The 13,661-nt window shown below is 31.3% G+C and overlaps 1 protein-coding gene across 1 annotated transcript; it reads left to right on the forward strand.

The window, feature by feature from the left end:
* The first annotated feature begins 8,566 nt into the window (after window positions 1-8,566).
* On the forward strand, window positions 8,567-11,641 carry LOC110789524 (transcription factor MYB1R1). Its single transcript, XM_021994207.2, has 3 exons — window positions 8,567-9,037; window positions 9,660-9,868; window positions 10,865-11,641. Exons 1-3 carry the CDS (start codon window positions 8,647-8,649, stop codon window positions 11,240-11,242), a joined length of 978 nt encoding a protein of 325 aa, XP_021849899.1. The 5' UTR covers window positions 8,567-8,646; the 3' UTR covers window positions 11,243-11,641.
* The last annotated feature ends 2,020 nt before the right edge of the window (window positions 11,642-13,661 follow it).

Below are 13,661 nucleotides of genomic sequence, written 5' to 3' on the forward strand. Positions count from 1 at the left end.
ACATTTCTTGCCTTAATTGGAGTTTAATAATAGTATAGATGGGAATTGGTGGATGTCAAAAACAAAAAATGTGGATTGAATTTACGGAGTTAAATAGAGGGGTTGTACAACTAAGATAGTGTTCTACTCACTTGAATTTGATGAAATTAAATTACTTTTTTTTTAGGGAAATTAAATTAAATTACTTTGTTGATTGAAACTTAATTTGATTAATTAACAAATTTTTTTTATTGATTATTCATTGTTGTAATTATCAAGGATTTAAGATATTTACATTACAAAGATCGTAATTTTTTGGTCTGTTTTATTTAATTTGATCCACTAGCATTTTGACCCGTGTAATACATATGAGCGTTATATACTTCGTACTACATATATAAAGTGTGAAAAACTTACACCAGTCGGTATATAATTTTTAGGTATCATAAAATATAATTTTTTAACATACATTCACAAATATTTGGTTAGTGTAAGATATAATAAATAGAAATATTTTTCTTTAAGGTTATTATAAAATCAATCTAAACAAAATTCAAGAGTAACAATCAACGGCAATACTTTCTTCAGAAATAGCAAAGAAAAATGATTATTAATTAAAATAATAAAAATAAATGTAAAAAATTAAGACATAGTCATAGAAAATGTGAAAAATAAATAAAAGAAAAGCATATTACCTCTAAAACTAACGTTGATATAGTTGATTGTGTAAATGATATAACCAAAAAGGGTTAGTAGCCAAATTTATTTATTCAAAGTAGCAATCGGGGAATCGCCTGGACCACACACTAGTAAAGGAAAAAAAGATGGAGATGATGGAGAGGTGGACACATATCACATATGTGATTATGGTTTGAGTTTTTAAAAATTATGTATAGATTTAATAGATATATATATTCGTTGTATTTTAATGGTAATGATCGTATGACTTTGTATCAATCGAAATTGAAACTGACCGATTGGAACTTATTTTTACTTTCAAACGGGTCAAAACGCTCTTTCAACTTGCATCAATTAATCATACAAATAACATACACCTAATTAATTTTGTTAAATAATTAGTCCATCATGATCTATTTTCCTCTATGTAGTGGAGCAATCTCAGAGGCCTAATAAATAATAATGAAGCATCTTTATTCCTTTCAACAAAGCAAACGGATTTCAATGTATTGGAATGTTCCTAAAGAATCCTAAAAAAATATGCTTAAAAAGATTCTCAAAAGCACACAGAATATATGTTGAAAGCTAGGATCAATTAGAGGTTCAAAATATTTAATTCCAAGAACTAGATGTAACGCTATTAAATTATAGCCAAACAATACGACCCCTTCGGAAAATAAAGAAAAGAAAATAGAATAATCTAATGTAATAGACGTAATTATGAGATAGAAGATTCGAACTGCGATATAATCATTGATGATTGAGGAGTATACGACTCGAAAAATAAACAAAAGAAAATAGTTAATCTAATACAATGGACCATTGCGATGAAATGAAATAAGGAATAAGACGCAATTATGAGAAAGAGGAATCGAACTACAATACGATCATCGATGATTGAAGAGTAAATAAATGTAGAACAAAACTCAGAAAAGTGAAGCACCACAATTGTGGACGTCAAAATTGTATGGACTGCAAAGTTTGTTGCGCAAAAGTTGATTGCTTTAGGTTTAAGTGGGGAACACGTGTACCCCAAAGTGCCAAAGTAATTAAGCTACTCTACATACTATTGTGAGTTTGTGACCTCAAAATAAAACTATCTTTTATAGCAACCACACCATGAGGTAATAATATAGCTCATATAATTGGCCAATTGCCTGATTAAAAACAACAAGTTGGGTTATCTTTTCACCAAGTAGGCACCCGGTTGGTTGCCGGTGAAAAGAAGGGCCTTGGTTCTGGTGCTCCGGTGAAAAGAAAGGCCTTGGCGATGATGCCCCGGTCGACGGTCGTGGTGAAAAATTGTAGTAATACGCTTGGAAAAATAAGAAATTTCCAGAAATGAAAAGTTAGAGATCGAATGAGTGGAAACTTTGGTAAATAGTACGTAGTATTACGTAGTAGAGTAATTTAGAGTGTACATATACAAAGTATTGTATAATATCATGGTGTTGAATAAAAACCTGTAAACTTTCCTTCTTTACAAAGTATTTTGATATCGGATAATATGGAGTATTGGAGTATATATAGGTTAATCCTTTAATTGACTTCAATTCTTTTCCTTGTACATCTCACTTTACGTGTGCACTCCAGGATTCAAAGTTCACAAATTTGCTCATCTATTGGCAACATGTAAAGGTGGGAACATAATTTTGATATATAGATAGTGATAGGAAGACCAAGTAACCCAAAAGTACCACCTATACTAAGAAAGACCGTCAAAATGCACGTAATCCACACACATACACACACACTAAAAATAAAAATAAAAATAAAATCCAAAACAACAACTTATTTTATGTTCTTTGATTCAAAAATATTGCAATATAGATTTTGACAAAATTTAAGAATTTGGGTAAAATATGAAAGGAGACAACAAAATAACCACATTTTTTCATTCGTAAATCTAGAAACGTTATGAAATTTTTTTAAATTTTAAATGTACATTTGTAAGACAATACTTAGTTTCAAAGTATGAGATCAAATCTCACCGGAGCTTTTTTAAAGATTGGAATATCCCCTTATCCCCTTGCAAACATTTTCAATCCGAATAATTTCACCCGTTAAAGCTAATTTGGTCAGAAAAATATCCATGAATTAGGTCTTGTTGAATCATTCAACCTTCCAAACATTTTCAATCCAAATAACTTCACATGTTAGGCTTTATTTGGTTGGGAGGAATTGGAAGGAAAAGAAAAGAAAAGAAAGGTAAAATAATGTTTTCTGTATTTGGTACAAATAATTATATGGGAAGTGGAAGGAAAGGAAGGGAATTGGAAGGAAAGCTCCTTTATAAAATTTTCACTTTCCTTTCCTCCCAAAATCGGAGGAATTCGGAAGGAAAGAGAAAATTAAAAAGCTGTCATTTATATTTCCTTTCTCTTCCCTTCATTTCTTTCCCTTAAACCAAACACGGAAAAATAAAAGCTCTTTCCCTTCCCTTCTTTTCCTTTCTTTTCCCTTCCCTTCTTTTCCTTTCTTTTCCCTTCCTTTCTTTTCTCTTCCTTTCCTTTACTAATAATGAACCAAATAGGGCTTTAAAGCTAATTTGGTCAGAAGAATATCTATGAATTAGGTATTGTTGAATCGTTCAACCTTCCCGAAATAAATCATTAAGGGTCGAATAACACAATTAATTAAAGAAAATTAAAAATTTAATTATAGAAAGTGGGGTTTGGGTTCCTCATAACACACTACCCACCCACCACCAAAAGAAATAGAAAGAGTTATGTGATTAAATAAATAAATAAATAAATAAATAAATAAGCATTTGTGCACTTATAGAGACAACAAAAAATGTAACTTTCATACAAAATCACAAAAATATATGCAACAGAGAATATGCCAACTTAACGGTGGAGAAACACTCTTTTCCTCACAACATTCGTTTTCTTTAATTGTTCATTTTTTGCTTCTTAAATGGGAGTTAATTATATTTTAATCTTTTTTCTTGTGGTTTCTAATTACAACCAAACATTTCTTACTTATATTCTCTTGACTCTTCCAATAACATATGGGTTCAACTATGAATGATGAAGGTTATGTGTTGTTTTTTGGTCAAACCCATGTTTAAGTCTTCCCAATTATACTCCTTCCATTGTTCTTTTAACTTTAAACAATGTGTGTTACTTTTGCTTAAAAGTCACTTCACATTCAATTTCGGGTTTATCTCTCGTGTATGTTTTTTTTTTTTGTTGTTGTTGTATCATCCGATTCACCTTTAAGGCATATCCAAATTCGGTGCGAATTTGAGTGGATAGGTATCTCGTGTATTTAGGATTGTGTAATCCTTCCTGTCTTGGGATGTTTTTAAAATTTATCTCACAATATATATACCAATGTCATCTTTGTTGAAATTATTAATTTTTTTTTTTTTGACATAGGCGTTGAAATTATTAGTTAATATTATAATTATAGGTAATATATATGGGTAAATTTTTTATTTTTAAAAGTATTTTATCACAATGTGTAAATACGTAGATTAGCTAGCTAGGGTAATTCATCCATTGGTAAAATAGTTCTACTTTCCCGTTCTTTTACTTAGAGATCATTTAAAAATTGATACAATTTGACTTTTGACACTAATTATATAATCTTCTGTGACTATCAATTGTGATTTATACTTAAAATAAAAATAGTCATGTGGGGTATTGAAACAATCGTCTCACTATATAGACTTATAATTAACATCAACTTTTTATATTTTTTACCAATTGATAAATTAAAAATATTAGTGATTGGCAAATGTGATTAAAAAATTGTATCAACTACAAAACAATAGAGGAAGTATAATACTTTGTATCAACTTCTAACAAAATTATTATACTTCTAATCAAATAGTCACACATTGTGAACAACTAGCTAGTTATGTTCAATAATATAATCAATTAAATAGTTATATATTTTATTGTATTAGTTATATTTTTCTAATTATGGCATTATCGGTCTTATGCGTATGTCGGTCTCATAGGAGACCTACTCAAACCATGGAATATAATATTGACAACTTTTTCTATAATATTTACAATTACTCAATACATTATTATTCTTAACCGAAAAATAAATTTATTACTTTACCTTCTGCATGGTAGATAATTCGATCTAGTGATCCTTTTAATTAGATCATGAACCATTTAAATAGAAGATAATTAGATATAGTAATTTAGATAGGGATGAGTAAAAGAATAGGATACCATCACGTGATGTGCGTCTTACATTAAAAAAACATTAGGTGAATATGTTATTTGCATCCAACTTATTTAGATGGTCCAACCGTTATCTAATATCGACGGTTGGATAATCATAAATTCATAATCATAATATAGTAGCATAACTAGTAGAAACTTATTAATGATAATACCCACATTCATATACAGTACTCCATTACATAATAGTAAATTCGTACTAATATATTAAAAGGCGTTGTGAAAAATGTTCATGTGCGTAGTACTCTTACCATTAGGCCATAACATTAAATTACCAAGTGTTATATTAAATATCAGACCTCAAGTGTGGATGATAACTCTCATTACCATCTTAATCAACCATCACTGTGGTTTATCTCTTCATGCATGTTAATTTATAAATAAATATTAACATAAAGTCTAAAATAACTAAAATTTTATGTGAATTTTTAATTTTTATGGGCTAGTTTGGGAAAAATGATAATTAAAGCATTATGACAACCATGGAAAAATATGATGTCATAGGTCTCATAAACATCAACTATAAGATTGTCTTTTATAGTTGCATATATATATATATATATATATATATATATATATATATATATATATATATATATATATATATATATATCTAATTTGGTGTTTATTAATTTTACGCACTTAGTTCCACTAGAAACAAATTATACAAATTATAAGATAGTCTAATTGAAAAATTATTTGGCATGATAAATGACGTAGTGTCTATGTAGTTGACGAATTTAATGAATGTTTTTCACTCTATGGAATACAAGTATTTTTGTAAAATATTGAGCTAAAAAATAAATTTAACTATTCAATGTAACAACCGGAGCATCGCTCATGCCACACACTAGTTACAATGTGTCATGGTGGTCGACAAACCAAATAAACGTGATAAAAAGTGGACAATGGAATGTCCTTGCAAACTTCGAGCCTCGTCAATCATACGTCTAATATTACTTGGACCAATCTATACTAATGAGGAGATTTTGGAATATATGTGGATGACATAAATTAAATGTGTCGAATTATATTTTTGAATCCTTTATCTGTAACTTATATTGCAGAAACAAAAACAAAAAACATAAGTCGGATAACCAGATTAATCACCCACCGATTTCAACAAGAACCAAGTGCTACATTTGTGCAATATGCATATGCCCATTGCTCACGCAGTCACGCTTGTTTTTGCAGGGACGACCTCAACTGGTCCACATGGCAATATTAAACCAAACTTATGAATTGCAAATTGTATTCCACTAACAGGCCAATCCAATCCACAATTTGGAGTCCAAATACACAATTTTTGGAGATAGCGATGATTGATTTTGGTCCAGTGTTTGGAGGTTTTCTGAATCTATACTGGGTATACCATTAAAATGGTATATTAAGGGTAAAATAGTAACTTCATTTAGTATATTAAGGGCTAAATGGTAAGTTCATGTAATAAATTGAGTCTGGCCCACGAAAAATAACATTTATCTTTGACTTGTTAGTACCAAACTATGTTGTTTAGAACCAAAAAAAAAAATGAAACCACGTTACCAAACTATGTTATTTGGTATCACATGAGAAAATACAACTATTTTTCTTGTACCAAACTATGTGGTTTGGTAGTAAATAAAAATGCAGAATATTAGTATACCATTTGAATGGTATACCTAGTATAGATTAAGACTTCCTCCCAGTGTTTGTATCCTCATTCTTGGAAGTTGTTACATGTACCACAGGGTACCAAATAGTAACATACCCTAGGTTCCTATTGATTGTGTTCACATAAACAACCCCACATGGGATTAAAATATAAATCTAAAATAGCAACTCCACATAAAATTTGAATTTTTAAACTAATCACAGCCAAGAGTTTCATACCCCGAGGGTACATGTAGCCTTTTCGCTCATTCATGACCCTATAACTTGATAAACGTGACCAAAGCCAACCATGACAATATGACACTCTTTAGCTGCCATGTTGCCGGTGCAATTCCGTGCGCGGCCATTTTTTTAAAAAAAAAGCTGACTTCTTGCCTGTATATGGTCGTCGTGTTTGCTTATTCTAAAATGATATTCAATCTAAAATCAATACTAGTCTAATCTAATATATAAAATATAACAGTTGGTATATATAGGAGTTTTATTTCATTTTAACAATTTGATAGAATTCGTGCATCATAAGGGCTAAAATCTAGTAAACTAAAAAAGTAATGGAGTTAAAGGGAGTGAAGAGAGGGTGGGTAAAGGGAGGGCAAATGTGTATTTTCACACATAAAATGTGGGCATTTTTTAGGAATATGTGGGCGTCCTTTAAAAACCCCCTAATTAAATAAATGATGTCAACAAGATTCAATACGGAGTATCAAGTATTCATACTCGTACTCTGTTATGATCATTACTTCCATGAACTACGACTTTAACCAACTTTTAATATATTGTGAGATTTTTGAGATGCATAAGAATTACGGACGTGGGTGTAGAATTCGTACTTGAGACTTATCGTACACATAAGCGGTTTTATTTTTAACCATTAGACCAAGACCTCGTCGGTACGTAGAGGGAAACTAATTAGTTACTCATAAGATATTATTAAACAATATATTGAAGCTGAGTGAAACAAGATCTCACATTATATGTATTGAAATAAAATCAATTACATAAGAAATTTAATAAAATCTTCATCAAAACTATGATAGTCGCGCGAACAAATCTTGCATTGTGAGACATCTCTAGCTTACACATACAAATGGAAAATACAACATTTTCAGAGAGACGATATCACGATTTGTTGTAGTCAGGTCACAATGATGATTTCGTTTGACCCATCAGATTGCATTCGAAAAATTTACAATGGCTACAAAAGTCTTGTGTAAATCTTCACCAACTAACCAATTTCATATACTCTGCCAATACTATACTGAACTCAAAAACTCGTCTTGAACAAGTGTCATCCCACCTCAATGGAACTCACTATAATCAAAAGTTGTAATTTTACTGAAATTAACAAAACAAACATGAATATGGAGAGGCGGAATATGGGGATTTCTCTTGCAAGCAAGAAAATCAAACCCCTCTCATGCGGGTGGAAGGAGAGTCTTTTAACCACTAGTTCAATTACTAGGTCAACCCGTGATTCTCTACAAAGATAATTGATGTATTGAAGATTTAACTCCATCTAATTCCATACACAAATGTATAGTAGACTAAAGCTTTAAATCCATCCGTCCATCTAATTACCTACATGAAAATATAGTCAACTATATCCAAATTAACCTCAATTTCTAAAATAGTAAGTATGGAAAACTATGGTAATAATCAAAGAAGAATATTTACTAATCTATCCGAAAAATAGAAAATATGATAATTAATATCCCTTGTTTTTAGGTCATTAAGATTAACATAATTTGCTTGGTTGGAGTTACCATGAAACCTCACAACAATCACAAGTCAAAACACGTTTTTATACCGTCCTTCGGTCCTTCCCCCTACACACACTCGTCTTGTTATGTTTGTTTATTACTTTATCTTTAATTTGATTTAATAATTTCATTTTTTTTATTTATTATCCTCCAAATCACAATCGTACGAAACTTCCTTCTCTTTTCTTTACTTTTTATTTTCGTTTTTTATACTAACTTTCCTTTTTCAATTTTGTGTCGTTCCCTTTTTACCCCTCAATCCTCCTTTGTGTATTTATATATACCAAACCAAACCTCAAACCCAAAAAAAATCCTATCATTTAGAAAAACAACCCATCCAAAAAAAACAACAACCACCGCCACCTAAAAGAATGACAGCGCCGCCATCTAAAACACAAAGAACATGCTCACAGTGCGGCCACAACGGCCACAACGCTAGAACTTGTACTGAACTTTCCGGTGCTCTTCCACCTCCTACACCTGGATTCATGCTATTCGGTGTCAGATTAACCGCCGCAGAAGGCTCTGTTTCGCCTTCTTCACCGCCGATTTCTCCGTCGTCTTCATCGTTGTCGTCGTCTTCGTTCTTTCGTAAGAGTATGAGTATGAATAATCTTTCTCAATATGAACAACGACAACAAGATCAACACAATTTTCCCCTCGATTCTTCTAATATTAATAACGTTGTTCCTTCTGGCTATGCTTCCGACGACGCTCTTCACGCTTCTGGTTGTCAAACCCGGGACCGCGAACGCAAAAGAGGTATAATGTTTTCTCTATTTATTTAATTTTAATAAAATACGTGTTAATTTTTTTCATTGGTTAGGATACGTGGGAGTTAAGAATCGTAAATTGCAGATATTTTGTTAATTTCTAATTGGTTATGGTGATTTTTAATTAATTAAATTAATTAATTAATTGATCAAGTCATTGGTATAAATGAATCCATTTATGTACGATTTTGCATAAAGTTAGCGTTAGAATCCATCTTCTTTTTTAACAAATCAATTTTATTGCAGGGTTTGTACTTTGATTGATTGAAGGTTCATATTGGATTATACCAAATGACAATAGTAAAATGTAATTTAACAATGTTTGACACAATGTTTGACAGTTTAGATTTTAGAGTTTAGAGTTTAGAGTTTAGAGTTTAGAACACATTCATGACTTGTTAAATTAAGTCAAATGTAATTTAACAATGTTTGACAGATTAGTGTTTAGAGTTTACTTTAGAACTGTACTACATGTACCTTACCTATTTGGACTGTAGAATCGAGTTGAGTTTTGATACACCTAAACCTTTCTTATCTTATCTTTATGTTGAAATCAATGCAACTTTTACCAACACTTCAAAATTTCATAGAAATGTTTTGCAACTATGTAGGAACTCCCTGGACAGAAGAAGAGCACAAACTATTTTTGATGGGGTTGGATAAGGTAGGAAAAGGAGATTGGAGAGGGATATCTAGGAACTATGTCAAGACAAGAACACCAACCCAAGTTGCTAGTCATGCTCAAAAGTATTATCTCCGGCGAACCAACCAAAACCGCCGTCGCCGTCGCTCCAGTCTCTTTGACATCACTACTGATACGGTGAGCTAACTTATTTTTGTTCTCAGTTTTGCTTGGTTGACAAATTACCATGAGAATTTTATTTTTTCTTATGCAATCACATTTTGTCCTCTTGTGTAAGGAGGTAGGAAGTAGCTTTCCATGAAAAGTTTTTAAGCCTTTTTCTTTTATTTTCTTTGTTTGATTGTTTTTTTTGTTGGATACTAAAACAAGTCAAGTTTTGCACATCTACTACTCTATTTAATATTCTAGCTTCCTTGATAGTATTGCTAAATAATAATAGAACTTGATTTGAGGCCGGCTAATATAAATCATTATATTTTTTCTTCTTACATTTAAGTAGTCAGAATAAGTTTAGTTATGTCAACCACTTTTGTATAAAATTGTTATGTGTCATTTTTGAGAATAGAACAAAAATGTTGTTTTCCATAATCATAGAGTAGCTACTAATTTAATGTCGAGAATGCTTTCTTTTTATAGTCGTGGATTCAAGGTCATTTATATAAATCTATAGATTATTATACACTCAACTCCGTACTTTATATTGCTTGTATCATTTTAATCAACTCATGTTATTCTATATTATCTTTCTTTATGGTGAGATATTTTTTTTATTGTTCATTATATAAAATAAAATGCACTATCACGTTTCGATTAAGGCTAATCAGATGTGAGCTCCTCCTTAATTAGACGGAGTTCTTGATAGAAATTTGAGGACGCACCCGGAAGTTTTAACGTACCCGTATAATAAAATTGTATTTTGATTGTCTCACCCTCTCAACTTATGCATACAACTTATTTATAGTTGGTGTATCCTACTTTCTAGATTTTTCTACCCTTATTACATAATTCCACATCACATATCCTAGATGCTTCTAGATATGATTTTTCATTACTCTGTTTGTTGATCAATGTTTTGAACTATTGTAGAAGTTTGTGATCCTAGATGTTTATATTTTTATTTGTTCCAAGTTTGTTAAATTAAACCATGTTATTCTTGGAAATAATTTTTTGCAGTTGAGCCGTTCATCAAGTGAGAGTCAATTAGCAAGCCTAGACACAACTTGTCATCAACTAAAGGCAAGTGCACTTCATCAAGCAACACAATTTCCTTCCCCTTACCCTCCTTCATTTTCAACCAAACACAGCCGTTCAATTCCGGTCCCACCTTCCTCAAAGATGGCCAGTCTTAATCTAAACCAATCACCAACAACGTCGTCACCATCATCATCAACATCAACCTACAATACTAACAACAAAGAAATAGAATATGAACCATTCCTTTCCCTCAAGCTCTCACAACAAGCACCGTCAGATGAGGAATCGTCGAGGCGATCCCCCACCTTTCGAGGATTCAACGACAGTGGTGGAGATAGCATTATTAGTGTTGCTTGAAAGAGAATAATAAAAAGAATATGATTATGAAGATAATGATTAGATTACATATTTGTTTGGGTTGTAAAGGGTGGTGGTGATGAAGATAAGTTTCTTTAGATCATATCATATTACTATATTAGTATCATCATATATAATTAATCATATTATAGTCATGTGATTAGTCAAAATGCTATGATTTCAGATATGATTTTTGCAAGTATTTTTTAGGTGATTCCTTTTGGTTGTACAGGGCAAGAGGTCCAAAGTGATGCAATATGTGGACACAAGTTGAGTGAACATCGTTTTCTTTATGTTGTTTTTGCCTTTGTATTCACTCTTAATTTTGTTTTGTTTTGTATTTTGGTAGGATTTTTTTAATTTTTTATATAATATCGTGTCACGTTAATTTTTGGATTCTATCATTTCTTTTCTTCCTTCTATCTTTAGACGATGATACCTACAAAGTTGGCTAGAAGTACCTACGAGAATTACCATTTCAATAAGGTTATTAATCTTACCTTATAAAATAAATATAAGCTAATAAAATAAAAACAAATCCCAAAAACCTCTTATTATTCTCCTTTCATAAAATCTACATGAAATCTACAACCGTTGTTTCTGTTAGGAGATTGGAAGGTGTCTCAACTCATCTAATCATGGCCATTTATAGTTGAATTTGTCCATATATAGTACTAGTTTTCTTTGTTTTTTTATAATTAAAGTTTGATAATAATATGCGGAGATGCTTGTGGGTTTGATTGGGTCACGTTCCAATTACTAGTAACCAATGAATATGGTGCTATGTGTTACTTGTTGCATTAGTTGCAAGTTGGCAATTGGCATAAATAGTTGACACTAATTTATGTAGGCCAATGACCTCACCAAGAAAAGGACTTGTACTATCACTATGGCTTGCTAATTTGTTCGTCATGTTTTTGTCTATTGGTTGGGGAGAAGGATCCATGATAACAACCACACCCAACAGCGAAGGACTCTTTAATTCTTGTACTCTAAACAGCAACCACGGGGAGGGGTCATTCACCATACAGGTTGAGCGAACTTGATTAGGATAATAAAAGTGTCTCTATTATGTTCATCTTATTTTCAATTACTTTTTTAAAAATAAATCTCAAGTTGATTTCGTGTGCAACGATTTAAAATTTTCTATGTACTTATATTATTCAATGACGCTAGGAAGTACACTAGTGTGTAGTACTATGTAGCTTTTAATTTCACTAATTAAGGTAAGTATAACATTGATCATGATCTTCAAGAGATAAAACTACACAAAGTAAACAAAAATAACTTACACTTATTAGGTAACTGATTTTGGCACATAACTTTGTTGATTTTTGGCATCTCTATGTGAGTAGAGCACAAGAAGTTGTGCCCTCATACTCTCAGAGCGGTCTATGCATTAATTTTAGAAAAATTTAAGTTCATTAACCAATCAAGTGACAACTTGTCTATGAGTACATACGGGTCAATCACTGAAACGCGGTTGTTCTCCAAGATCTGTTTAACACCAAACAAAAATAGCTTAGCAAGTTAGCAACATTGGTCCAATCAATTAATTCCATAGACATCCTAAATGGAGAAACATGAATGAAAAGACAACCTCAGTGAACTATGTTCACTAAGCAGGCCCATTCAAAACAGTTAAATAAGCCTACACCAACATAAAGGTCCACAATGAGTTGCCCAAAGATTTGAAGATCATCCACAAAACCTCAAAATAGGACAGCCCGTAAGGATATGTGGGCTCCTTAACCATATAATTCTTTTTTCTTTTATTGACAGTAACGTTTAATGGATCCACACATTACATAATACGTTACATAATCTATACCTAGTCTATACCTAGTATTTAAAAAGAATAACCATACATAATTAAATGACACATGTCATCTCCTTCTTTCATCCATATTTTTTTTTCCATTAGATGACACATGTCACCTCTTTCTTTCATCCATAGATATTTTCTTTTTATTAATTTTTTTCAATTTTTCATATTGTTTGTTATACGAAGCATTTAACAACTTCAATGCATTTTCCACTCCATCTTCCTCATCCAATCAATTCACCATTGAATTCATATTCAACCGCTACTATTTCATCTCCATCTTTGACACTTAACAATAATTCAACATATAATTTATATAATTTTTTTAAAAAAATTGATCACCTCTATATAAACCATATACTCTAAGTAAAACCACGAGCCCTCAATAAAATTAACACTTTAAAAAAAGGGCTTAACAAACACTATATAATTGCCCGTTCTTTGAACGGGCTCCAAAGCTAGTTAAATAAATACTCCATAAAAAAGTTGATAGTACAACGTTTCGACACATTTGTCCATGCACAACTTTAACATTATTAAGTTTTATGCACTAGTAAAAGTTATATAGTCCCTTCGTTCTTGAATGTTAGTCTC

The sequence above is a fragment of the Spinacia oleracea genome, chromosome 1, assembly GCF_020520425.1.
Source record: "Spinacia oleracea cultivar Varoflay chromosome 1, BTI_SOV_V1, whole genome shotgun sequence".
In the NCBI taxonomy this organism is placed as follows: Eukaryota; Viridiplantae; Streptophyta; class Magnoliopsida; order Caryophyllales; family Amaranthaceae; genus Spinacia; species Spinacia oleracea.

Excerpts from the sequence above, each read along its gene's own strand:
- LOC110789524 (XM_021994207.2), top strand. The coding sequence starts at position 8,647 with ATGACAGCGCCGCCATCTAAAACACAAAGAACATGCTCACAGTGCGGC. Across the intron at positions 9,038-9,659 it reads GGACCGCGAACGCAAAAGAG|GAACTCCCTGGACAGAAGAA; the intron begins GTATAATGTTTT and ends GCAACTATGTAG. Across the intron at positions 9,869-10,864 it reads TTGACATCACTACTGATACG|TTGAGCCGTTCATCAAGTGA; the intron begins GTGAGCTAACTT and ends AATTTTTTGCAG.